General features: G+C 44.4%; 1 protein-coding gene across 1 annotated transcript in view; it reads right to left on the minus strand.

Annotated features, from left to right (window-relative positions):
• Positions 1–3,678: 3,678 nt before the first annotated feature.
• The window catches only part of Htr3b (5-hydroxytryptamine receptor 3B), a 29,940-nt gene continuing 6,462 nt past the window's right edge, over positions 3,679–27,156 (minus strand). The window contains exons 3-9 of the mRNA XM_005069492.4: positions 16,721–16,765; positions 16,332–16,441; positions 15,558–15,727; positions 14,063–14,220; positions 5,752–5,962; positions 5,459–5,641; positions 3,679–4,688 (exon numbers count right to left, since the gene is read on the minus strand). Of these exons, the coding sequence (XP_005069549.1) occupies positions 4,453–4,688; positions 5,459–5,641; positions 5,752–5,962; positions 14,063–14,220; positions 15,558–15,727; positions 16,332–16,441; positions 16,721–16,765 (1,113 nt within the window). The 3' untranslated portion in view covers positions 3,679–4,452. The remainder of the gene's footprint in view (positions 4,689–5,458; positions 5,642–5,751; positions 5,963–14,062; positions 14,221–15,557; positions 15,728–16,331; positions 16,442–16,720; positions 16,766–27,156) is intronic.

Consider the following 27,156-nt stretch of genomic DNA (forward strand, 5'->3'; position numbering starts at 1 on the left):
TAGACTGAAAATTTGGTGTGAACTTGTTTTGCAGCATTTGTGCTCCATGATCCAGGTAGAGAGACGCTGATGTGTTTGGGTGTACAACATCCACGAAGGTAACTTTGGGGAAGAGAAACTCAACGGGGAGGGGTCCTTTGGATGGTGAGATGGCCCTGGTGGGGAGTGTTAGTCTTCAGGCACCTATACTGGCCTGTCCTACGGTTCTGACAGGATGCGGCCTCAACTGCAGCCACTAAGAGCATCACCTGTGCATAGTCACTACGTTCCCTTCTAAAAGGGCCCTGCCCACCTCCCATCCTTCTCTCTCTGTTCCTTTCTCTCCCTCTCTCTGTCTGTTCCTCCTCCCTCTTTCTTCTCTCTCCCCCTCTTTCCTTTCTCCTCCTCCTGTTACTTCTGTCTCCGGAGGCTGATCTCCCCCTTCCCTTTCCCCCTTTTTATGATCCCTTTCCTTAATAAAAAACAAATCCCTCTACTTGAACCCTGTCGCATGGCATCTTTCTCTCTTAAATTACAACAGGGAGGAGGAAGGAGCCAGAGGGCACTTAGACAGACTTCAGCTAGTGTACCGTCTACCAAATTCCATTTTTCTGCTCTAAAGGATGAGCCAGGGGATGGGGCTGCAGTGAGACACGCCTCTGAAGAAGAAGGCTTCTACTGGCCCTGGAGCTGAGAAGCCAAGACTGGCCAAGTGAGCAGGGAAAGAAAATCCACCAGCAGCACCTGCTTTTCCTGGCTCTCAGCCTGGAGCTCTGGGAAGAGGATGAGCAGGTGACTGGGGAGACCAGGCACAGAGTGAATCCTAGGCTGGCTGTCCGCACACAGCCTGGTCCCCAGTGACACTCAGGATAGCCAATATCCCTATGTGGCTCAGGTGAGCCCTAGGTCTTTGGAACTCCATGCTGGACTGCAGGAGAGGTAAGAAAGCAAGGGAAAGGTGAGAAAGTGGCTCCCTCCACCCTCAGTGCTGAGCCCGCTGCTCACCACCCAGCAGTGTCTTCCAGCCCCTGCAGAAAGCTGCTCTGCGATTCCGCTTTATGGCCTCTGCCAAATGAAGCACAAATTTAACTACATCACTTCCCCAACAGGACAGGGGAGAGGATGGGGGTGTCATGCTGGGCTCCTTCAGCCCCCTAATCTAATCACTGGTGTGGGTCATTTCAATTATGGACAGCAGAGAGCAATGGGGGACGCGGCTGCTCATAAAAGCCTCATGCTGGGGCTCAGCTAATTATGAAGTTTTCACCGTCTCTGCAGGTAAATAACTCAGAACTGTGCAATAGCACCATCCAAGGAGTCAGAGCCGGGGGACTGAACAGGACAGAGACAAGATGGGAATAGATGTAGGCATAGACAAGGTTGCAGGGGGAATGAGTGGGGCTCCTGGACAGAGGGCGGGCATTCAAGGGGTAGCAGTAGGCCCATCCTTCCCAGAGTAAACGTACATATGTAAGAACTTGAGTCTGTCCTGGGCTAACTGCCATCCAAGGGCTCTGTCTTGAAGCCACACTCCTTTCATGGCTACTGTGACCCCTGGCACTCACCCTCTTACCTTGGGAGTGATACCACAGGAGACTTGCTATGTATGGAGATTTCAATGCTAAAAGACGTGGCTTCTTTTTCTACTCCCCCTCTAGAATGTCTGTAAAAGGCAGCAGGGGTGTCCTTGGATGCAAGGAGCACTCTCTGTGTGGTTCAGTTGGTGGAGTGTTTCTCTAGAATGCACAGGGCCCTGGCTTTATTCCTCAGTGCCATATAAAACCAGGTATGGTGATGCATGCCTATAATCCTAGCATTTAGGAGGTAGAGGCAGGAGGATCAGAAGATCACTGTCGTCTTCAGATGAATAGCAAGTTAGAGGTGAGCCTGGGCTGCATGAGTCTCAATCTTTAAAAGTTTCAAGACAAGGAAACAAAACAAACCACAAGGAAACAATCAAATGAACAAACAAACTAGGCTACAGAGCTCAGGAGGGTCACCACAGCAACCCTCTGAAAGTAATCTTGGGATGTTAGGATGAAATAGAGGTTTCTTGGCTACCCTGAGACCTGTGCTTTTCTCCATATTCTGGACATCACCCTGGAACTGTGATTTCCTAGGTTATGGGGAGCATCAGATGGCAGGAGCAGTCACAGCTGGGAGAATCCCATTTTTTTTTTCTGTTCCTCAGTTTCCTTCCTCTCTGAAACAAAACTCATGAAAAGGATGAGCATGTGAAAGGACTAAGCTAAAACTGTTCTGTAAATCAGGGCTTCTGGCCACCATGTTCCTTCCGGGGCAAAGCACACCCTCTTAAGAGATTTGTAGAGCCATGTGCTCATAACGCTAATGCTTTGGGCTTCAGAACTGGCCCTGGGGCTGCCAGCTGATATCAGGGCTATGGAACTCTAGACAGAGGGAGTCTAGTTAGTGCTAGGGTTCCACTGAGGAAGGACTGCTTCTTAAAGAATCTTATAAAGAGCCTGAGTAACTGGGATGGCAGTAAAAGTAAGCTAGACAGGATGTCTCTTTCGGGGCCCTTCACTACAAAGCGGACAGTTGATGGCATCAGTCCTTGAACGTTAGATCCTGTTATAACAAGGGCACTCCTTGGGAAAGGCAGAGTCCATACTTAAATCTTGGAGATCGCTGGAAATCAGATCCCACAACAAAGGCTCTAGACCGGAACCTCTCTCTCTGTTGATAGCAGGCAGGCCCCTGTTTATTTTATCATCTGTTATTGACTTTTTAAAATGTCATTAAGCTGCTTCATTTTGCTCTCAGAACTCTGTGACATGGAGATAGTAAATATTTATAGCATCAATTTCAAGTAAGTCAAATTGTAGTCTGAGAAATGAAGTTCAGGCTCCCCTGGGTAAACAATGATGGAACTAGGACAGGAATCAGACCTCCTGGCTCTGACTCTGGCACTTTCTCCGGCACACAGTTAGGGAGGAGAAGGCTCCACAGCCTTCCCCTCTGTTGACAGGGGGAGGAAGTGGAGAAGGCCAGAATCAATGTAGAGGCTGACCCAGAGCACCGTCGAGGCAGAGGAGGACAGGGGTGGAAAGTAGGAAGCGGAGAAGGAAACAGGTGGAGCTTGCATGGCCACTTCCTGTTCACAAACTTTTTGCGTTCCCCATTTCATTAACGGCAGCGGTGGAATTTCATGGGCAATTGGCGTTGAGTACTAACTGGGAGGTAATGAAAGAGGGAGGGTGCAGGTAAAGGCTGCTGGAATTTAAATTCTTTTTCTCCAGGGTGGGGATGGGAGGGCAGATTTTTTTTTAAATGCAATTTTAGTCCTGGAATAGGTTCCTAGAAAATAGCTCTGGACTTTCATGGCCTGTGCTGGCAGCATCCAGACGAATGGCTGTCTCTAAGCCCTGCTCTGTCTTTCTGCCCTCCTGAAGACTACCCTCGGGGAGGGCTGGAGATGTGGATGGCTGGGGCCTGGCTATCTGACCTTGGGTAGACTTTGTCCCTCCGACTTGGGGAAAGCACATCAGATATGAGTCCTTCAAGCAGGAATGAGGTGCTTGCATTTGCTACTGCAGAGTCCTCACATGAGGAAGTCCATGGACCTGGGTGGGACAGGTATGGGGGAAGCAGAAGGCGCAAACGGAAAGCCAGACGCCTGCATTCACACCAAAGACTCAGGCCAGAGTTCGTCTCTGTTGATAGCCGGCATGTCTCAGATTTATTTTTGTCATCTATTATTTATTTTTCAAAATGTTGTTATTTTGCTCTCATAATTCTACGATATGGAGAGAGTAATTATTAACAGTCCCTACTTTAAATAAGGCAGACTGAAGTCTGAGAAGTGAAATTTAAGGTCTCCTGGGTAAACTGTAATAGAACCAGGCATTAAAGAGGCTGTCAAATATTTAAAGGTAGAAGGATATAAGGTAACATGAGACCAAAGACAGAATTGAGGAGACAGATTGATGATCCTGGAGGAATTAAGTTGTTTTGAGCAGGGCTCAAGGCCAAGTTGACATATAGATTGTTAAAGCAGGATACATCAAATGGAGCTGGGCATGGTGGCACAGTACATACAATCTCAGCACTTGGAAGGTAGAGGCAGGAGTATCAAGGGTTCAAGGTCATCTTTGGCTGCCTAGTATTCAAGCTTAGCCTAGACTACAAGAGACCCTGCTCCAAAAATCTAAAACCAAACTTTTTTGCTTAAGCCTAAGTATATATAGTTGCTACTGATGGCTCAGGGAAAGCTAAAGCTTGCTCATTACTGTATATTCTATTCTATTTAAATATCTTTATTATGAGCATTTATGTTTACTGGTTCGGTCAATAACCAATAAGATACTACTCTAGTCATTAAAATGTGACAATGGAGTTTGGGAGACATTTTTTAAGCCTACTCATTCTTTCCCCTTCAATCCCTCTCCAAACACTGTTCAGCTTTCCCTAAGTGTTGTGACCCCTATCAAGTGAGACCGGCAGTCTCCATGGTCACACTCTGCTCCATAGTGCCCAGAGAGTGCACAAGGTGACAGTATAGAGCCCCAGTACAGCAAGGTAGATTCGAAAGAGCAGCTGATCAAAGTGGTACAGGATGGCCAGCCACTCCACCTCCTTCTGGTGAACCTGATCCCGGGTTCGGAGAGAGCTGTTGATGGACTGGAGCTGGAGCCAAGCTTCCTTCAGGCTATCTGGCTGAACCTGGTGCTCCTCATGGACCGGGGACCCTGTGTGACGAGGAAAACACTCTAAATGAACTGGGAGCACTTGTTCTTATTCTTCAAGGAAAGGTCGTTGCTGGGGTTGGGGACTTTCACCGTATCTGATTAGGAGAGGCACAGCTATGCTGAGGGAAGGCCCAGATAAAATGGCAGAGCTGTACATATCAAGGGGGATATATGTGTAAGCTAGATCTTTCTAGGAGATCTCCTGAGCTAGGACAGTTTTTAAACTTCTTCTTATAAAGCAACCAAAACCCAACTATTCATATTGCTTTCCACCTTTGTGTGTAGTATGTGTGTGTAGTGTGATGTGTGCGTTGTGTATAGTATGATGTGGTATATGTGTATATGTGTGTGTAATGTGATGTGTATGTATAGTGTGATGTGTTGTATGTGTAGTGTGATGTACATAGAGTGTGATATGTGGTATGTGTGTATACGTGTGTGTATATGTGGGGTGATGTGTGCATAGTGAGATGTATGGTGTGTGTGTGTGTGTATGTATGTGAGTGTGTGTGTGTGTGTGTGTCTATGTGTCTGTATGTGCAAGTGTGCTTGTATGCCAGAATTCTACAGTGTTCAAATTCGTAGCTCAGTCACTATGGTAGAAATGAAGTAAACTAGAGGTGACTAAAGACTTCACCTTCAAGCTAAAATGACCTCCAGCAGGTGTTTCCCATTACTCACACAGGCCAAGGTTGGCCCGATGCTTCCCCAGGTAACCCAGGTGCTCAGCATGACAAAGCAAACAGGATGGGGATCACAAGGCTTCTTACCTGTTGTCTCAGCACTCGGAACCCTAGGATACAATCTAGACTCATTGGCATCAGAGTCTCCTCCAAGGCAAAGGAAAGGCCTGTCTCGCCCACTGTGCCGCTCCTCGTAGAGGAATTTGATCAACAAGATGGACTTGGATAAGCTGAGAACCAAGAGGGCCATGCAGACGGTAAAGAAGACCCCTGGGGAAGGACCAGAGCAGAGAAAGGGGATTTAGCTCTAGTCTACCATCTGATGTGCAGCACCAGATTTTGGCCAGGAGTGGTCTAGGAGGGTGTCCAATGACACTTGCCAATCAGAGACGTGCATCCTGCACTCCTCGGCACCTCGTCAGACATGTTGACCCTGAAGACTGTGTAGCCCACCAACACATTGGTCTTGAATACAATTCTTGCACGGCAGTTGGGGGGCAGGTAGAAGCTCCCCAGGTCCACAAGCATCAGAAAGATGCTAGGAATCAAGAGGCTCACAACATAGGCCAATGGGCGTCTGCGAATCACCACCTAGCACAAGACAAGGAAACTGTTCAGTCCAAGCAAATGGTCTAACACTTGGTTGAGTCCATAGTCCTTAAGTCCCAGATCTTGTGTGTAATGCAAAATGGCTATATAGTTTATGGTAGGAATGTATTTGAGGCAATTGAGTGTGCTGGTAAATGCCTGTAATCTCAGAATGTAGGGAGCTGAAGCAGGAGGATTGCTATGAGTTGGAAGCCAGTCTGGACTATATAAACAACACACACACACACACACACACACACACACACACACACACACACACGGCTATTTTGCATTTCAAAAAGATGGAAAGTTTTCACAGAGACCTGATAATGGTGTGTGTGTGTGTGTGTGTGTGTGTGTGTGTGTGTGTGCCTGCACATATGTGTTTATATGAATACACAAACCACAGCAGGATGCCAGGTGTCTTCCTTTGTTATTCTTTGCCTCATTGCCTGAAACAGGGTATCTCACTAAACCAGACTTTGGCTAGGCTGGCTTGCTCATGAGATCTCTGGATCTGTCCATCTCTGTCTACCAATGCTGGACTTATATCCTGGGGATGTAGCTCCATTGATAGAGTGCCTGACCAACATGTACAAAGTCCTGGATTCTATGTCCAAAAGCACATAAAACTGGGTGTGCTGGTATACAACTGTAATCCAAGCATTCGGGAGGTAGAAGCAAGATCAAGGCCTCATCTCAGGGCTAACAATAAGATTTCTCTTGTGGTGAACATAAGTAGAGCTTGATGAGGCAAACCAGCATCCTGGTCCCTTTGCTGTTGGATTTGCCCCAGAACACTGCTTAATAACTCCCACTTCTTGGATTTGCCAGACAATGCGACCCTTGACTACTTTCTATGTGTTAGAGCGTGTGCTAGATGCTTTTACATTCATCATGTTATTTATTTTATTCTCATCATCAACCTGTTGGATAGATAACATCCTCCATCTCATAGATTTTCAAAACACTACACCCGTAAGTAAAGTCAGTGGCCCAGCTGTGATGTAACCCTGCATCTTCTGATCCCTTGCACTCTTCAGCAACAGCCTAGCTACAAATCTGGATCTGTGCAGATGTGGAAGAGAGGAGACAGGAGACATTTATTCTCTCTCTCTCTCTCTCTCTCTCTCTCTCTCTCTCTCTCTCTCTCTCTCTCTCTCTCCTCCCTCCCTCCCTCCCTCCCTCCCTCTCTCTCTCTCTCTCTCTCTCTCTCTCTCTCTCTCTCTCTCTCTCTCTCTCTCTCTCTCTCTCTAGGAGAAAAGTACAAAAAAGAACACAGAGAGGAGGTAGAGGCCAGTGATGGAGTGGGGCGGGGCAGCTTGGCTGGGGAAGTTCACACACCTTGTTGATGAGAGCTGAGGCTCCCTAGTCATCAGATCTGGGAACATGTCCCAACCCAGTGGAGCTTGGCAGGCCAGAGCTGTTCGGTGGATTGTAGTCTGGCTGTTGTCTTCCACATTAAACATAATTGGCTGCAAATATCTACACCAGTGCAACACACATTGCTTTGCAATAATTTGGTTAAAACACATTTCTACCAAAGCGCAGTCAACAGGAAAAAAACCAACACAGTGAACTACCTTCAACCTGCAGCTTTGTTGGGCTCTCATGGAGATAGCCTTGGGAGGTGGTGGAGGGAGGAAGAGTGGCCTTCCTCCCACCACCCTGGGAGTTTATGCTGTGATCCAGTTTGGGATGCTGGTGATCTGGTCCCTTAGAGTGGGGGCTGAAGGGGTCATACCTGATCAGGTAGGAGGAAGAAATGGGATTACCCTGGAGACTTCATGGCAGAGGTTGCATGAGATGGGGGAAAGTCTATGAGTATCACCGAAAAGAAGAGCACAAGCACAAAGGGGAGGGGCCCAGATCTGTAGTCAAGGAATAGAGCCTATGTATGTAAATCTATGTGATCCTGAATGGGGCAGCCAACCCCTCCCTGCCTCAATTCCTTCTTCCTTTCTTTTGTATATGTGTATGTATGTATGTGAGGGGTGTGTTGTATACCTATGAATGTGTGTATGTGGAGGTTAGAGAGAAACTTTAGGTGTTATTCTAGAGGAATCATCCTAATTCTTTTAGACAGTGTCTGTCATCAGTTTGAAACTTACTAAACACACTAAGCTGACTAGCTAGGGAGCCCCAGGGATCTGCCTGCCTCTACCTCCCCATGATCACACCAGCCTTTCATGTTCTGGGGATTGAACTCAGGTCCTTCTGTTTTCAAGCCAGGCACTCTATCAACTGAGCTATCTACTCAGCTCCTCTCCCTCTTTTTTTTTTTTTTTTAAGAATCAGGGTACTTTTGTCTTGCCTAACAGCTGAGGTACAATTGAGCTATTGTGCTTCAAAATAAGGTTCAGGTGTAATTAGCACAGATAGAGATGATTCCTCTCCACCCAGATGCAGACATAAAACATAAATCTAGGCTGAAACCAAAGGTGAGTTGTGTGGTTCCTCAAAGACCGTGATTTCCAAGAAAGTACAGACTTATCAGGCTAAAGGTTCCCAAGGTTTTGGGGGTTAAGAGAGGTCTGAGAAGAATTGTGAGGCTTGTAGGCATTTGACCTGTGCATCTATACATGATCCTGAACTTGGAAGGACCTTCACAGGGTCTCAGTTGACACTGGAAGCAGAAGGAAAAGACACAGGTAGCCTATTAGGTAATTAGCTTCTGCTGTGACATAAAACAAAGAAACTTCCATGTTTCCATCTATCTTACAAAACTGGAAGCTGACTATGCCTTCTAAAACTACCTCATGTATATTCTCCTGTCTTTAGCAAGGATGTTACCATTCCTAACAGAAACCAAGTAGTATCATAGTCTGGGGTTTCTTCTAGAACAAGGACCTACCTTTTTCTTTGCTTTAGAGTCAATGCCTTCTAAGGATTAAGTTAATGTTCTCTACAAGCCTGGTACAGCCAAAAAATGACGCAAAATCAAAAGCTACATCTAATTTTATTTTTGCTTTCTGAAATTTTTATTGTTATCTCAGCCAATCTTCAGCTTTCTTTTCCTTTGTTCAACAAACATTGAGCATGAAGAGGTTAACTCACTACTATAAATACTAGAGATATTGTGCCAAGAGTAGGGCAAGTCCCCATCCTTGACTGGTCTTATGAGTTCTGGAACCAAACTCTGGTGACTGATGTGTGGTAAGTCTATGGGGCAGAAAGAAAACTTACTCCAGAATGAACCAAAACCAGTCCCTGTCTCATTTGCATGATGACACTAAAGATTTCCTAAGCTTAGCACTATTTTATGCAGAGGTTGAACCTAGGACTTCCTGTATGCTAGACAAATACCCTATTGAATGAACTACAGCTCCTTGGGTGGATTTTGATGTCTATGATAGATACCAAGAATCTTTCTTATTTACCTCTGTACCTTATATGTTTGTCATTGTCCTTGTTAGCTTAAATAGTTAATTTGACACAGCCTAGAGCCATTCAAGAGGAGAACCTTGTCTAGATCAGACTGGTCTGTGGGCATGTCTGTGAGATATCGTCTTGATTATTACTTGATGCAGTAGGGCCCTGCCCATTGTGGGTGGCACCATCCCTGGCCCTGATCTGTATAAGAAAAGTAGCTAAGCATGAGCCTGGGAATGAACAAACCAGGGAGCAAACCAGCAAGCAGAGTTCCTCTATGGTTTCTACCTTAGTTTGCAGCCCTGAGTTCCTTCGATGATAGGTTGTAACCTAGAAGTATGAACCAAATGAACCCTTTCCTCCACAAGAAGTTTTTGGTCACACAACTTTGCCCGGCAACAGAAATCAAGCTCCAATAACCATTGATGCTGAAAAGATGTTCACTGAACTACACTGGGGTCTTATTAACAATGCCACCTTTACTTTCAATAGATTGGGGATGTGAGATTAGACCAAATGGTGGTCATCCCATTGGGGTCAGTCTTCATATGGACATCCTCTCGTAGATCACATGAGAACCCGAGACTCCTGCTCAGAGGAATGCATCACCTGCTCAGTATGACACTGTTCTCTGTAAGTCTATCCTACCCAGAGCCCATCGTTCCTAATGGACTAGAGGAGCTGGTTCTTTAAATTCCACAGAAAGGGAAGAAAAGGCACTTTAGTTTCAGCCTGTGTTCTCCATTAGACACCCTTCAGGTGTTAGCAATATTATGCCACAATTTCATTATCCATTAAAGCCAGGTAATAATAAGTACACAAAGGTATTTGGAGCCTATTGATGTTAATGAAAGAGATCAATCTAATTCAGAATGTGTGTGTGGAGAGCTCCTTGGAGATGGAATAGGCCCCAAGGTTAGTCTCTAATTGCCTTCTTGATGGTAGACCCTACCAGTACTCAATTTTGCATGACCGTCTTTATGACATACTTGGAATTTTGACGCCTAGACTCAGGCACCATACAGAAGCCTGGTTTTCTCCCCTCCCAAGTCCTTCCTCATACCCCTTGTTCAGAAGGAATGGGAAAGTTGTTGCCATTTAAGTGAGAGCCTTGTACCAGAGTGAGGGCTTTGGGGACGTAGACTGTGGGTTGGACTGGATTAGCAGAAAGTTTGTGATTCTGGTTTTCCTTGAGTAAACCTAGGATGATTCTAGAACTTAAGATTCCCCCCTCCCTCCTTCCCTCCCTTCCTCCTTTATTCTCTCTCTCTCTCTCCCTCCTTCCTCCTCCTTGGAAGGCTATCCTGTCAAGTATGAACTGCATTCACTTTACTGATCAAGAGTTTTTGAAGGACACCAGAGTGCCTTGGATCCTAAATTTGGAGCATTCAATGGAAATCTCAATAAAAATCACCCTAATCTAGACAAGACATGAGAATCATTATAGAAAAAAAGAGAGTGGGGTATCTTTCTTTCCCAAATTCCCTTTTCATTCCCCCAGTATTCTGTGAGTGCCTGGTGAGTCCTTCACTCAGTGTCAAAGCATCTTGATCAGCCCTTTCCACCCAAAATGACTTCTAGATTTTCTCCCTACCTCTGCCCACTCCTACAAGGTCATACAGAAACTGAATGTCCATCCTGCTATTTTCTGGGAACCAGCACCTCCAATAATGTATTGGAAGTAATCTCCCTTCCCATGGCTGTTGGATTAGGTCCCAGGCTATACACAAACATCCTTACATGGAGAAGAGCTTTGTCTGGACCCCCTGTGGAATGTAGTTGGATTCTAAAGCATCAGTGGTACCCTGTGATGAACAGCACATGTCTCAGAACTAGTGGTTGTGATTGTGTTAGCTGAAGTTAATGGCATTCTGAGCATTTGATGCCAGATAAATTGTAGTGGTAGTCCTGTGTGTTAGCATTGCTGTGTTTAGAAGAGAATGTTGTCTCTCTTGCCTGTTCCAACTGTTCCCAGCTTGGTCTGGGGCAAGCAGGTGATTAGATTAAGAGGAAGAGATGGTCCTTTACTGTGAGGACACCAACAAGTGCACTGTTGGCACAGAACTGAATTCCCCATACGACAACACTGGCCTAGGGCTCTTGAATGACGCCAAGATGCCTTAGATGCTAAATGTAGAATGTCTTATATGGTATGAAAACAATGAAGCCAGGCATGGGGCACATGGCAGCAGCCATGGGGAAGGTATGGAGGTTGGGAGATGAAACCAGCGAGAGTTCTAGAACATGTGACTCTTTCCAAAGTTGCAAGATCACTTCTGAGTCTGGCTAAAATGATCTGTAACTTTACTCAGGATTTTTTTGTGGGATTTTGTTCCAGAGAATCAGGTGATAGCTTGCCTTTCCATGTAATCCACCTTGGTCCCCAGGGAAAAGACACCTTGGAGAAAACTTCCAGGACATGAAGTCAAACACATGTATCCCTACCTCAGGCATGCCTCCATAGAAACACCATACCAGAGAGGAAAGTGATGATGAAGAGGGCAAAGGAAATGGACCATGGTTCCTACATGGAGGGATGCCTCCCATGAAGCAATGCTTACCTTCTCTCCTATCGCGAATGGACCCAGATGCTCGCAAGAAGACAAGCTAATATTTAGGGGAAAGGGAGACATGTAATGGCACAGAGAGAGGAGAGAGAGAGGAGAGAGAGAGAGAGAGAGAGAGAGAGAGAGAGAGAGAGAGAGAGAGAGAACAAGAGAGCACACCACAAGGGTATACCCACACTCACACTCCCATTTGCCTGCTGTCTCTTGCCTTTGTCTCCGTGCAGTGTAGGTAATGATGTGTGCAGCACTCCGTGGAGTGCTTGGTAGGTGACTGGTTCCACCGTGTACTTGCCATTCCCTCACATTTCCCTTTAATGCTCTCCATTATTTGGGCTGCATTAATAATGTTTGCAGGCTGATATCTTTAAAATTAATGAGGTGTTTACTCTTAGCCAAGAAACTCATTGAAATTAAAAAAAAGAAAAGAAAAGAAAAGCTTTCTTCCCCTACTCTCTTTCTCTTACTAAAAAAATCAAGTGGACAAGAACTGGGGATGTGACTCAGTGGTAGGGTGCTTGCCTAGAGTGAGCAAGGCCCTTGTTTGAGCCCGAGGATCACAAAACAAAGAAGAAAGAGTGGGCAGGTAGGCCACAATGGACACTCGGTTGAATTGTAAGTTAGAGGGACTTTCAGTCTAAAATCTCCTGCTCCACAGGCATGCTTTGCGATGAGTTGCTAGCCAAGGAGTAGCCATGAGGGAGGTTCAAATGTCAGTGCTTTAAGGCTCTGGCTTGACAGGAGTTTTTCTAGATAAACACACACCTTTCATTCACTGGAGGCCACTCACGCCATCAGGAACGACTGATCTCACTCTTTTCGTCGGCCCTCAGTCTGGTCTACAGGCACCTCATCCCCAAGGCCTGATTCTGGAGGAATCCATGTCATGTGCACTCCTAACCTGTTTGCAGTGATCTATTTTTCAACCGGATTTATTCTTTGTCGTGAATACCATCCTCCCACCCTGTCACAAATGCCACCTTCACTTTGTGCAGTAAAGCAGGGCTCTCTGCCAAATTCTAGCTCTGAGAGTCTACCTGTGGTGGGAGTGTGCCTGTGAGCATAGCAGGGTGGTTTGCCGGGAAAGCCAAAGGAGCAGAAGCTCTGCAGGAAAAGTGGTGAGCACCACTGTCCTTCCCCCAGAACTCCTCAAGACAGGCCAATTTCCCCGGTACAGTCTGGCTGGGGATACATCAGAGCACCATGGGTTCCACCTTGCCCTGGTCAGCAGCTGTCCCTTCAGATCTTGAAGCACACTAGTAGCTTGCTTTCTCTATCTGTATTTGTCTGTCTGTCTTTTCTTTCTTTCTTTCTTTCTTTCTTTCTTTCTTTCTTTCTTTCTTCCTTCCTTCCTTCCTTCCTTCTTTCTTTCTTTCTCTTCCTTCCTTCCTTCTTTCTCTTGTATTTTCTCCCTCCCTCCCTCTCTCCCTCTCTCCCTCTCTCCCTCCCTCCCTCCCTCTCTCCCTCCCTCCCTCCTTCCCTTCCTATCCTTTCTTTTTATAAAACAGGGTCTTATGTAGCCCAGGCTGGCCTCAAAATCAATCCTAGTCTTCTGGCCTCCACCTTCCTAGTGCTCGTATCCTAGGTGTGTGTCACCATGCTTGGTTTATGTGTGCCAGTGATCTACCCCAGGGAATCCACCTAAGTCACCAACTCAGCTACGTCCCCAGTCACACTCGTTGTTCCTATGGGTCATGCAGATGACTATCAGCTCATCCCTTTAGATATTCGAGTTAGTAATATGATCATTTTATGCATCTGCTTCTGAAATTAATTGATAATTTTCTCAATTAAAAATGGGACAATTATGTTGATGAGACAGTTTCTTCATTGTTGTTGTTTTCCCCAATTCATTATAATGCTGATGGTGTGTACACTGCTTTGGGCTTTATTCCCAGTGGCAATTAGAAGTGATAATGTTTGTGTAAGCCACAAGGTGGGTCAGACTCTGGAGTCTGCACACCATTCTCTCTGATTCCCTTGATTATGGTGGTAGCTCCGTAGCCCGGGATCTCTGCTCTCAAACACTGCAGCACAGGGGAATGGGCCATCTCAACACACTGCTCCCAGGTGATAATGAGGATATGCAATAGAGCAGATGGCACAGCTCAATAGAGAAGGCCGAGGACTACGGAGACGTGGGTACCAGGTACAAAGGAGTACCTACATTAAACTGAATCTGAGCGATGTTTCCAGTGCTGCTCCGCAGGATGTGGTATGTGGAGGACACTGAAAGAAGTTGCCACTCAGTGTCATTCAGAAATGACCTTTTGTCATTCTCGATGTCTTCTCTACTCCTCAGGAAGCCCAGATCTATGTCTTCCACTAAAAAACAACAGAAACAATGAACTTCCTGGGAGAGAGAGAGGAGCCAGCATCCCCCACTTTCCCAAGCCACAGCTTTCGCCCCTCCTTTTATCCTGTCCACACACACAGTATTATTGGTATTTGAGTTACAGAGTAGAGGCAGGAGATAACAATATTTCTAATCCTTTATTAAACTATGAATTTAGAGTTGGAGCCTGCTCTCTACAGCATGCCCTGTGACTTTTAGAACATTCTCAATGATGATAGAATCCTGATATAATAACAAATTAACAGCACTGGTGGGTCTTAACATTGTACCTGTCTGGATTCTAGAGAAACCCACTGCAATAATACATCTTTTTAATTTTTTTTTTGCTTTTTTAAAAAATCTTTTTCTTATTTTTATTGAGCTATAAATTTATTTAGCTGTACATTTACTCAGGAGATCTTATCTTTTTTCCCATTCCTAGCTGGATCCATGTATGTGTCTCTTAGGGTCCTCCTTGTTTCCTAGCTTCTTTAGGTCATGAACAGTAAGCTGATTATCCTTTGCTTTATGTCTAATATCCACTTATGAGTGAGTACATATTATATTTGTCTTTCTGGGTCTGGGCTACCTTACTCAGGATTGTTTTTTCTAGTTCCCTCTATTTGCCTGCAAATTTCAAGATGTCTTTTTTTTTTTAACTGCTGAGTAGTACTCCACTGTGTAAATGTACAATATTTTCTTTATCTGTTTTTTGGTGAGGAGCATCTAGGTTGTTTCCAGGTTCTGGCTATTATGAATAATGCTGCTATGAACATAGTTGAACAAATATTCTTGTGGTGTGAGTGTGTATCCTTTGGATGTATGCCCAAAAGTGGTATTGCTGGGTCTTGAGTTAGATTTATTCCTAATTTTCCGAGAAACTGCCATACTGATTTCCAAAGCTGTTGTATTAGTTTTCACTCCCACCAGCAATGGAGGAGTGTTCCCTTACTCTACATCCTCTCCAGCATAAGTTGTCATCAGTGTTTTTGATCTTGGCCATTCCGATAGGAGTGAGATGGTATCTCAGTGTTGTTTGATTTGCATTTCTCTGATGGCTCAGGATGTTGAGCATTAATAATACATATTTTGAGGCAGTCTTAAGCTCTTTCTATAGCCAAGGATCTTGAATTTCTCATCTTCCTGCCTCCACATCCAAAGTGCTGGGATTTCAATTAGGTACTACCACATCCAGCTGAGGTTTAGATTTTTTAAACAATCAACCATATATAAGAATAGAATAGATCTGAAGTTGATATCATTTCACCTACGTATGCCCACACAGCATAGGTATTCCCAGAAGACTGTGTCTCTGTGGTTCATTTACCTGTGTGCAGAATGCTGTTGAAGGTGAGACTGCAGTTCTGGATATCAAATGGAAAAGCGTATGTCTGCAAACTGCATGCAGAGACCACTTGGATGGGCTTGTGGTTACTAATGGTTCCAGAAGAGTTCACATACACATAGGGAAGGTCGGGAGATCTTTCGAGGTCCACGCTATATGAAACACAAGGGAACCTGTTATGGAGAGGACCTTAGTCATTTCCAAACATACACAGAACTAACTATGAGATGGTAGTGACCATGAGATGCAAAGCTAGATTTAGAAGAAAAAGAAAAAGGATAGAATGATATTTCCCATGAGATGATTCACCCTGACAGACACTCTCGGAAATGACAAGTCTCATCAATTAACTCACCTGAATAAATACTAACTTCAAGCACCACTAATCAATGTGTGTCTTTTTAAAAAATTATTTTATTTTAAATTATATGTACATAAGGATGGAACGCTCATGTGAGTGCAGGTGCCCACCCGTAGAGACCCGAAGAGAGCATCAGATCCCCAGGAGATGAGTTACAGGAGGTTATGAACTACCCAAGCAGTACAGATTCTTAACTGCTAAGCCATCTCTCCAGCCTCCAAATCTGTATCCTAAATGATGTCAACTCGTGGTAATTCCATCCTGAATATTCCCAATAGTATGACCCCAGTAACTGGAGAAAACAAAAGTATAACAATAACTGAAAATAAATGGCATTTGACCTGAACAGGTGAATTAACCCAAAGGTCACAGAAATACAACTCTAGAACACTTACAACTCATTAATGATGATATCAGGGGCCCAGATGGCACTGAGAGGGAGAGATATTTCTTGAATCTCATCAAACAGGCTAGAGTTCCAGGACAAAAACTCATCATTCCAAACCTGTTAGGAGTAGCCAAGCAGGATACAACAACATGAGAAAGCTTCAGTGCATTCACATAGCTGAGTGCTGAACCAGTTCATCAGCCCCGTGATGTATTCTGTTGGGGGGAAGGAAATCCAGTCTACAGCTACATCCTTGCATAGATTTATTTATAAACTAGGTCTGCTCTGGGCTAAGGGACTATGCCTAGAGGTAGGACCCTCTCCTTAAGACAACCGCATTTTAGGTAGATCCCAGTCAGGAACCCAGCATGCAGAGAGGGAAGGAGAATCGATTACCTCTCGGTACCACATGCTTGTCTTTAATTTTTGATTCTGTACGTCCTGTAGAGTAAGAAAAGAGCATCCACACAGAATCTAAGCACATGAGCGAGCAAAGGCAAGTTTGGGAGCATCCCCACGAAATCTCAGCACACCACTTATCAGAGGGAAGTGCAACCAGCTGACAGTTTTAAGAGGGAGGAAAATCAAACCCAACCAACCAAGGCTGATTTTAAAAACATTACCTAGCCTCCTCGATACCGAGTATTCTCATTTCCCGCTTATCACGCACACCTGTGGCTTTGAATGCGGCTCTATTATTCAGGACAAAATAGCACTCTAACTGCACTTAACATTTTGAGTGATTTTCTAATCTCTTTCCCAGCTCCAATTAGTTACTCTGCCATTAATCAAACTAAAAGAAATGATATGTAAGTCTTAGCCAATATTGAGCTCAAAAGATGAGACTAAGCTCCTACTTCTAATCAAGATATTATTCATAATCTTTCAATGAAAGCTACCTTCACTGACACGTGAAGCCATCTCTGCTAAGTTACTTTGTGTTTAAATTTGTCTGCTTGTGAAACAGACTGATGAGCTCAATATAGGTGAGGTATACTTTCTTGACAACAGATGTGATTTTCCATGTCTGCAATAACTCAGTGATCTTTTTTTAATTGAAGAAAGTGTTTTATGTGTATGAGACTTATGCCTGCATATATATCTGAGCATCACTTTCATGCCTGGTACCCATAAAAAGCCAGAAAAGGACATTGGAATCCATGAAATTGGAGCTACAAATGGTTGTGAGCTACCATATGGGTTATGGAAATTGAACGCAGACCCTCTGGAAGAGCAACCAGTGCTCTTAAACATTGAGTCGTTTCTCCAGCCTCTTGGCGACTTTTTGCCAGAGACCTCCCCCAAACAGCAGCAGTACCAACAATGACGAAATCCTCTTTGCCAGCATTTTCCTATCTTACCTAGTAAAGGACAGTCCAAACATAAGATGTTCATGGGATTAAAAAAGAAGAGTTATTTCACACATGTAGTATCTAACAACTATTAACTATAAAAATTGATCACAAGTCTGAATGTTTGAGCTAAGACTAGAAAACTCAGATTCTTGGGACTTTGAATCACATGATGTTTTCTTAGATATGAAAGCAGAAGCAACAAATGAAAAACGTGGGATTATTTAAATCAAAATTAAAAACTTTCACGTGGGATAAAGACATGGCTGAACATTTAAGATCCCTTGCTGCTCTTGCAAATAACCTGAGTTTGATTCTCCTACCCACATCTGGCAGCTCACAACCACCTGTGACTACAGTTTCTAGAGCTCTTCTGGCCTCTTCTGGCCTGCATAAACAGCTACACACATAAAGACATGTACACACACACACACACAATAAATATAAATATTCTAGGACTGGAGAGGTGGCTCAACAGTTAAGAGAGCTTTTTGCTCTTCCAGAAAACCTAGTTCCAGGATCTAACACTCTTTTCTGGATTCCCGGGGCATTTCGTGCATGTGGTGCATGGGTATATGTGCAGGCAAACACTCATATGCTTTAAATAAAGTTAAAAATTTTTTAAATGTATAAAGGTAAACAAGGTTGACAAAACGAGGCAATATAGTGTTAAAATACTATCATCATCTTTGTGTGTGTTGTGTGGACATGTATATGCTGTGGCATACCTGTTGAAGTCAGAGAACAACTTCTAATAATCAGTTCCTGCCTTCTACTGTGAGTTCTGGGGTGGAACAAGTGCTTTGACCTACTGAGACATCTCACCAGCCCCAAGTCATTACACCACATACCAAAGAAACACAAACATTCATAAAAGACTCTGGGAACAACTGCATGTCAAAGGACCAGGAAACATAGGGCAGATGGATGAATTGCTAAGCAATGTATCAAAGTTGAAGCACAAACTCATCACTCCTTGTAATCCCATAACTTTGGAGGCAGAGGCAGCAGGACCCAGTATTCAAAGTCATCCTCTGCTATGTATGTTAGCTTCAGGCTTGCCTTAAGTATGTGAGACCCAGTCTTTAGAACCTAATCAGGGAGCTGGAGAGATAGCTTAGTGATTTAAAATGCTCTTGCTGAAGACATCAGTTCTGTTCCTTCCAGCCCATCTCGCAAGTGCTGGGATTTACAGGCACGCACCACCATGCCCAGTTTATGCCAGGGTGAGGAAAAGAACCCAGGGCTTCTTGCACACTAAGCAAGCACTCCTCAGCTGAGCTACCTCCCAAGCCCAAAGGAAACACAATAAGCTCTTTGGATTAAAGTTTCCCCTTTCTACAGTCAAGAAAGTGGGTTGCTACTGAATATGCATTTCTAGGTACAGTGAGAAAGAAGAAAGTGGGCAGACAAGGAGCCTGCTTCCAGCCTCAACAAAAGCTGCTTTGAACTCGCTGGTTCTACAGATTTTTATGGACTTTAAATAGATACTTGAGAGAGGCAGGTTTTAAAGTGGTATGCAAAGTGAAAAGATTGAATTCACAAATATTTCCCCAAGGAACAGCTTGCAGAAGGACCAGTGGGGACCCCCAGCCAAGATTGGCTCAGCGGGGGTTCTGGAAGTTTTTTTTAAGTCCTCTATTGAGAGCCCAAGATTAGGGGATACCATTCACTTCCCTTCTTTGGGAAATGTATGAGCCACGTGATTATGGAATAGATCATCCCTTACTTACCCAAGTAATGCTAGGCTTACTTACAATCAATGAGGACTCCCTACAAACACATAGTTTTAAAACGTCCAAAATGCAGCTTATATTAAAGGAAACATAGCTGTTAACTACACTCACAGGAATACTTTTCTTTAATATTAAAATTACACTTGATGTCTGTGTGTCTGTGCCGTGATGTGAGTGTGGAGGTCAGAGGACAACCTTGGGACTGGTTTCCTCCTCCTTCTATGTAGGTTCTGAGCATGGAACGCAGTTCCTCGGGCTTGGAGGCAAGCTCCTCTACCTGTGAGGATCTCATGGAAATATCATCTTCCTTTGAACAGCTCCATTGTTCTTACTGATTTCTCAGTCGCTGCCATAGCACCCTATAAACGTCTCTCATTGATCCGGATAGCTGGGAAGAGGGTCTCCCTCTGTTTCCATGGCTCTTTTGTGCTACTGTTTGATCCTGCTGACTCTGATTGCCAGTCATAGTGATGCTTTCTCTCATTTCTCCCCTTCCTGTCTATTGCTTTGTTGTTTTACAACTAGAAATGGTGTTCACACTTTTTTTTTGTCCTAGAATATTATAGTGGTGGCTAGGAAGATTCATCATTCCGTCTTAAAGAATGCAATGTCAAGAAGTAGTTTGAGGCTAAAACTAACTATCTTTTTTTTTTTTTGTCAAAGAAACAAGTTTCCCAGTGCCAGCTGGTGAGTGTAATTGGTTCTCTGGTGGCATTATTCACAGCTCTTCCCTCTGCGTGCCTCTCTTTTCTTCTTTCCATACCTTCCATCTCGCTTGTTAAAAGCAAAGGATATTTCCGAGAATTGGAATTCATTAGTCTTCCTAACAGAGGGAGTCTATTTAGATCTAAATTGGTGGTTAGCAAATATACAGATAATTCCCTCACATTCTTATTTATCTTTCCTAGTTCCGGAGACTATGGAAACAGATGCCTGAACGTCTGGCTGGGAGGCTCCAGTCAATGGACTGGAATACAAAGGTATCCGGGATTCGGAATTGACAAAACTCAATAGAAACAAATTGAAACTCTTCACTGTTGAGTAGATTATCTCTATAATCAGATTTCCCTAAGGTACTCATAATACTCAGAAATTCGAAGACAAGACTGTAGGCTTTTCCATAAACAAAACAGGAGGCAAAACATGAGAAGGGAGGCGGGGTGGCGCGATGGGAGCCAGGCTGCGAGTTCTTCCCTCAAACACAAGTTGGTAGCAGTACAGCTGCTGGCAGAGGCATCCCGCAAGTTTGCTTTTCACAGTGGGAGCAACCTTGTCTGGACAGGATCTGTGAGCAATTTCATCAGAACCTCCAGAACTGTTCCTATGGCTGCAACTAACTTTGTCTGGCTCATCTAAATATAATAGTGACATTTATAAAGTGTCTCTGGAGCAACCTAGTCATCCATTGGGATAAGCTTAGAATTGGTGTTTTTTAATTCATTAGCTATATTTACAGTATTGATCTAGCATCTTGGAAGTAAAACATATTACAATGCAGCATGTGGTGGGAGGTAAGAATATAAGCAAGAAAGTCTTTCTATCGAGAAACCTGTTACAAAGTAGGGAATGTGTAGATGTAGTGACCTATGCTATAACCCAGAACTCAAAGGGGTGGGTGGTGGAGCAGCTCAGTTCAGGAAAGTGCTTGCCTGATTGCCATCTAGTTTTTGTCAACTTGACACAAACTTGCACACGAGAAGGGTGAATCTCAACTGAGGAAATGCCTCCATCACATTGGTCGGTGGGCATATCTAGGAACATGTTTTCTTAACTGCTAATTGATGAAGGAGGGTCGGCTTTGGGTGGTACCATCCCTGGGCAGGCGGACCTGGGCTGTGTAAGAGAAGTAACTGAGCTAGGCATTGTGGGGCATGCCTTTAATCTCAGCACTGGGAGGGAGAACCTGCTCTACATAGTGAGTTCCAGGACAACTAGGGCTGTGAAGAGAAAGCCAGTCTCAAAAGAAGAAAGAAGGAAGGAAGGAAGGAAGGAAGAAGAAAGGAAGGAAGAAGAAAGGAAGGAAGGAAGGAAGGAAGGAAAGAAGGAAGGAAGGAAGGAAGGAAGGAAGGGAGGGAGGGAGGGAGGGAGGGAGGAAGACTGAGCAAGTCGGGGGAGCAACCCAGTAAGCTTCAATCCCTGCCTCCAGGTTCCTGCCTTGGCTCCCCTTCTTGTTGGGCTCTGATCTGTGATCCAAGCAAACCCTTTCCTCCCCAAGATATCTTTGGTCAATGTTTTATCCCAGCAACAAAAAGCAAACTAGGACACTTATGAACATAAGAGCCCGAGTTCAATCCCCCAGAACCTGTGTTAAAAATTTTAAAATGCTGGAAGAAGTGGCTCACACTCATCATTCAAGAGCTATGGAGGCAGAGGTAGGTAGATTCCTGAGCCAGCCTAGCCTACTTGATGAGTCCCAGACCAGTGAGAGACTCTGTTTTAAAAAGAAAACCGATAAAGTGAGTGGCATCTAAGGAATGATAGCTGAGGGCCTGTGAGAGGGCTCAGCAACTTAAGATACCTGCTCCAAAGATGGGACCCACATAACACACACACACACATACACACTCACACACTCACTCACACACACTCTCATACATTCACTCACACACACTCTCACACACACTCTTACTCACACACTCTCACACACACTCTTACTCACACACTCTCACACACACTCACACACACACACACACACACACACACACACACACTGAATAGATAAAAATACAATTAAAATAAGAAGAAATGGCAGTGAGGCTGCTCTCTGGCTACCACATGCTTCCACAGCACCCACACACAGATTTGCATTCATGGACATGCTTGAGCACACACATACACATGCAAAAGAAAATTTACCTAATTATGGGATATGTGTAACCTAGTCTTCAGTGTTTTCCTTACCTACAATAATAATATAATTTTGCTTTATCAAGGAAGAGTTAGATTTTAAAAGTTCAACTTGACATGTTTGCTCCAAGGGAAAATATTAATATAAAGACTTTATCTCTCTCTCTCTCTCTCTCTCTCTCTCTCTCTCTCTCTCTCTCTCTCTCTCTCTCTCTCTCTCTCTCTCTCTCTCTCTCTCTCTTTTGTTTTTTGTTGTTGTTGTTTTCCAGGCAGGGTTTCTCTGTGTAACTTTGGAGCCTATTGGTGCACTCACTCTGTAGTACAGGCTGGTTCAAACTCACAGAGAGATCCATGTGCCTCTGCCTCTGCCTCCCGGGTGCTGGGATTAAAGATATACACCACCAACACCCGGCTAAGACTTTATTTCTTTTCTACATTTTTTCCAAATAAGCCTCTGAAGGCAAATCTGAGCAGTTCTACTTTATCTTAATCAATAAATATCCAAAGAAGACAGTTAAGGAAACAGCCGAGAGCCACCCTAACGCTTCCTCAGGGATCATTATGGCCCTGGCCTGCGGCTTCACGTGGCAGAGCTCTCGTTATGTGCCATCTATTTGTTTATTTGTTTATATTAGCTGAGATAGAATTTCTTGCCATCTCTCAGGCTGGCTTCACCCTCACAGCAATCCCCCTGCTTCAGCTTCCCTAGTGCTGAGATCACAGACGCACACCGCCCCGGCACTCATATTGTGTATCTGTATTCGGATCGTGCTCAGCACTAGACTCCAGGAAGCAGGATAGCCATAATAACCCATTGATAACTACAGGGTGAGAAACTGTGTCTCTTCTAGCCAGGGGAAGCATCAGTCACAAGAAATTAAGTCTCCAAAATTCTAGTTCAATATCCAATTAAAAAGAGACTTTAAAAAAGGGGAATTTAAAGGGGTTATCTATTAGGAGTGTGTGACACCAGGCCTTTTGTGTGGGGATAACTCCTGGCATTAAATTGGCAAACAGTCTAAGATCGTAAGGCTGGTACATTTACTAGCTTATGGGAAAGGCAAACTGAGGAAGGTGAGACTTAAGGGCGGGAGGGATGGCTCGTGGGATTAGAGCAGGGCTGCTCTTCCAGGGGACTTGGGTTCTATTTCCTGCACCCACACGATGGCCCCTAAGTGTCTCTAACTCTGGTTCCAGCAGATCAGACGCCCTCTCCTGGCCTCCACAGGCACCAGACATGCAGGTGGTTCAGAGACGTACACACAGACAAATCATTCATACACATGAAATAAAAATAAATAAATCTAAAAAGAAAAGGAAAAGGAAATTGTTGTTGAAAGGAGGGATTTTGGGGAGTACTATTGATTGATTGATTGATTGAATGATTGATTTATAGAATCTTGAGTATCTTAGGTATCTTAGGATGTCATTAAGCTTGCCATGTAGCCAAGACTGGCCCTGAACTTCTGATGCTCTTGTTTCTGGCTCCAGAGTGTTAGGGTTACAGCACACACCACTATGCCTATAATCCGAGCACTCAGGAAGCTGATGTAGGAGGATTGCCACCAGTTCCAGGCTAGTCTGGGGTATATAATGAACTCCATACAGTCCTGGGCTCCATAGTAAGATATTGGTCTCAAAATACAAGCACACACAAAAATAGGAGATTCTGTGATTTAATGCATGTCATCACTAAGATCTCAAAACAAAAATGAACAGGGCAACAGAAAAATGGGCAGGGATATGATCAGAGTCCCAGCACTGAATAAATCCAAGCATGGTGGTGCATGCTTGTAATCCCAACACTTGAGAGATAGAGGCAGAAGAGTCATAAGTTAAAGGACTTCCTCAGCTGCATAATGAGTTCAAACCCAGCCTGAGCTACATGAAACCCTACCTCAGATAACTAAAACAAAATATTAAAAATGCTTTAAAATATTCTTTAGTATTTATTAAAAATGTATGTTACCTGAGATAGGGAAAGATATAAGGAACAGAAGAGCAAAGCCAGCATTCTAGAAACAAACATCGGCATGGTGTTGGCAAATGCACAAGATGACCTCAATTAAAATGGGTTTTTAGACCAGTTAGGAAAAACAAGAGCAATGACCTAGAATACTACAGAGCAACAGAAGGGAACGGGCTGTCATTACCCACAGCAAGTGAACCTTAGAGAAGTGACATGAAGGAGCAGCTCACCTGTGGCTGCCACACCCACTGACTCCTTGTAGTGAACTAAATAAACTTGTTTGGGGGGAAGGGAGGGAGGGAGGGAGGGAGGGAGAGAGAGAGAGAGAGAGAGAGAGAGAGAGAGAGAGAGAGAGAGAGAGAGAGAGAGAGAGAGAGAGAGAGAGAGAGTGCTTTTTTAAAAAGTGAAATGAGCCAAGTCTGGTCAGATGTGATGGTTTATGTCTGTAATCTCAACACTTGGGAGGCTGAGACAGGAGGATTTGCTAAGAATTGGAGCCCAGCTTGGGTTACATACTGAGACTCTGTCTCTAAAACAAACAAACAAGAAACCAAATCAAACAAACAAACAAAAAGTATCAAAGGTCATGTATTTGTAGTTCCATGTTTATGATTTAGTTAAAATATAGATTGAGAGGAGGGTTGGGGACACACCTGAGTTACAGAAGAGTGAGGATCCCACTTGGGATCCTAGAACTTACGTAAAGTCAGACACATGAGCAAGAATTGTAACCCCAGTTTTCCTATGGTGAGTTGGAGCCAGAGAGAGGAAGATAAGGACCAGTACCCAAGGTTGTCCTCTGACCACTATACATGTGCTGTGGCATGCATGTATTCACACACACACACACACACACACACACACACACACACACACACACACACACACACACAGTTTGTAGACAACTCAGTAGGTGGCATAGGTAGGATTTGCTTGGAAAAAACATAGGGATACCAAAAACACTACCAGAGAGTCCTGGGATGATGGTGCCCTGGTGGAGCTTTCATATGGTGGTGGCTACACAAAGAGGACTATCATGGTGTAGACCCCAAGTGTCCTCCAAAGGACAGTGTGTGTGTGCTGTCTAGTTTTTTGGCAACTTGGCACAAGCTAAAGTCATCTGGGAAGAAGGAATCTTAATCGAGAATATACCTCCATAATACTGGCCTGCAGGCAAATTTGTAGGGTATTTTTTTTTCTTTTGGTTGACGATTGGTGTTGAAGGGCTCAGCCCACTGTGAGTGGTGCCAACACTAGACAGGAAGTTCTGGATGAATAAGGAAGCAGACTGAGGGAGTCATGAGGAGCAAGCCGGTAAGCAGCACTCCTTCATGGCGTCTGCTTCACTTCCTACCTCCAGGTTCCTGCCCCGCTTGGTTCCCTGCCCTGACTTCCTTCAGCGTTGGAGTATGACCTGTCAGCTGTAAGACGAAATAAGCCCTTTCCTCTCCAAGTTGCTTCTGGTCATAGTGTTTTTATCGAAGAAATAGAAACCCCAACTTAAGATAGTGTGTCGATGGCTGGGTCTACAGTGTAGTGTGTGGTGCTATTGGAAGGTCATGAAACCCTTAAGAGGTGGGGCCTAGTAAGAGGTATCTTCCTCATGGGATATGCCATTCAAGGGGACTTGGACCCCTCCTGCTCTTCTCTATGTAAGATGAGTGCCTTTATTCTGTGGTGTGCTCCTGTGGTATGTGCTGCTGAAGCCCCAAAGTCATGAAGCCCGCTAGACAAGGAATGGAACATCCAGAACCCATGAGCTGAAATAAACCTTTCTCTTTATAAGTTTCTTTCTGTGTGTTAGGTTTTTTTTAAAGATTTATTTATTATGTATATAGTGCTCTGCCTTCATGTATGCCTGCATACCAGGAGAGGATACCAAATCTCATTATAGATGGTTGTGAGCCACCATGTGGTTTCTAGGAATTGAACTCAGGACATCTGGAAGAGCAGCCAATGCACTTAACCTCTGAGCCATCTCTCCAGCCCCATTTTTGTCTGATTATTTGTTTGTTTGTTTGTTTGTTGTTGTTGTTGTGAGAGACCCAGGCCCCAGAAAATCCCTGATCCAAAACTCTACATGTAAGCATTGAGGACAGGATGTAAAGGTATTCTGGCAATTGGGAGCCAAGGAATACCACAGGTCATGGAAAGCATAGCAGCTTACAGCTCTGCTACAGGAAAAGGCTTCCCCAGTGAAACAACTCTGCTTCGTTAGGGGAAGGCTTCCCAGGCAACTTTCCCTGCCCTGCCCTGCCATGCTGTGCTGCATTCCCGGGAAGGAAGGTCTCACCCAAACCTCATTCAAGACGTTTATTGGGAGGGAAGAATTCAGGAGAGTGGCTGCCTCTGCCAGGGTGGAAGAGTACAGGCAGACGGCCACCAGCTGAACAGACATGAGGTTTATATAGGGCTTCTTAGGGGTGGAGTTTTTCCAGGGAGATTTCCAGGGTAGGGATTGGTCAGATTTCAATCCCTAAATTCATATTGACTAGATCAGATTGGCTCAGGGATTGCTTGATTTTCTGCTGAGGTGTAGGGTCAGATTTGGCTTTCCATTCAGGGCCAAACTGTATTTCTTTCACTGGTCTATTTTAGCCTTTTGACTCTAATTTTAGGGCCAGAAGTTTCTTTCACTGGCTCTGATTCTAGGGACAAAGTGTGTTTCTTTTGGCTTTGCTCAGAGTGTGTTTCTTTGGCTGGTCCTTTTCCCCTACACTACACTAACCCTGAATGGCTTGGCACTGAACCCCAACCCAGTGAAAGAAGCAAAACTTGGATATGGGACCCAAGCCAGGGAGTCACTTTATCCCTAAATCTAGGAACACCTTAACTCCAAAACTAGCACCAAAAGAACACCTAGAATCAGAACCTATAAAAGACATTCACCCAGGTCCTAAAATTGAAACCTAAAAGCCAAAAAGAACC

Source organism: Mesocricetus auratus, unplaced genomic scaffold (assembly GCF_017639785.1).
Source record: "Mesocricetus auratus isolate SY011 unplaced genomic scaffold, BCM_Maur_2.0 Super-Scaffold_100022, whole genome shotgun sequence".
NCBI lineage: Eukaryota > Metazoa > Chordata > Mammalia > Rodentia > Cricetidae > Mesocricetus > Mesocricetus auratus.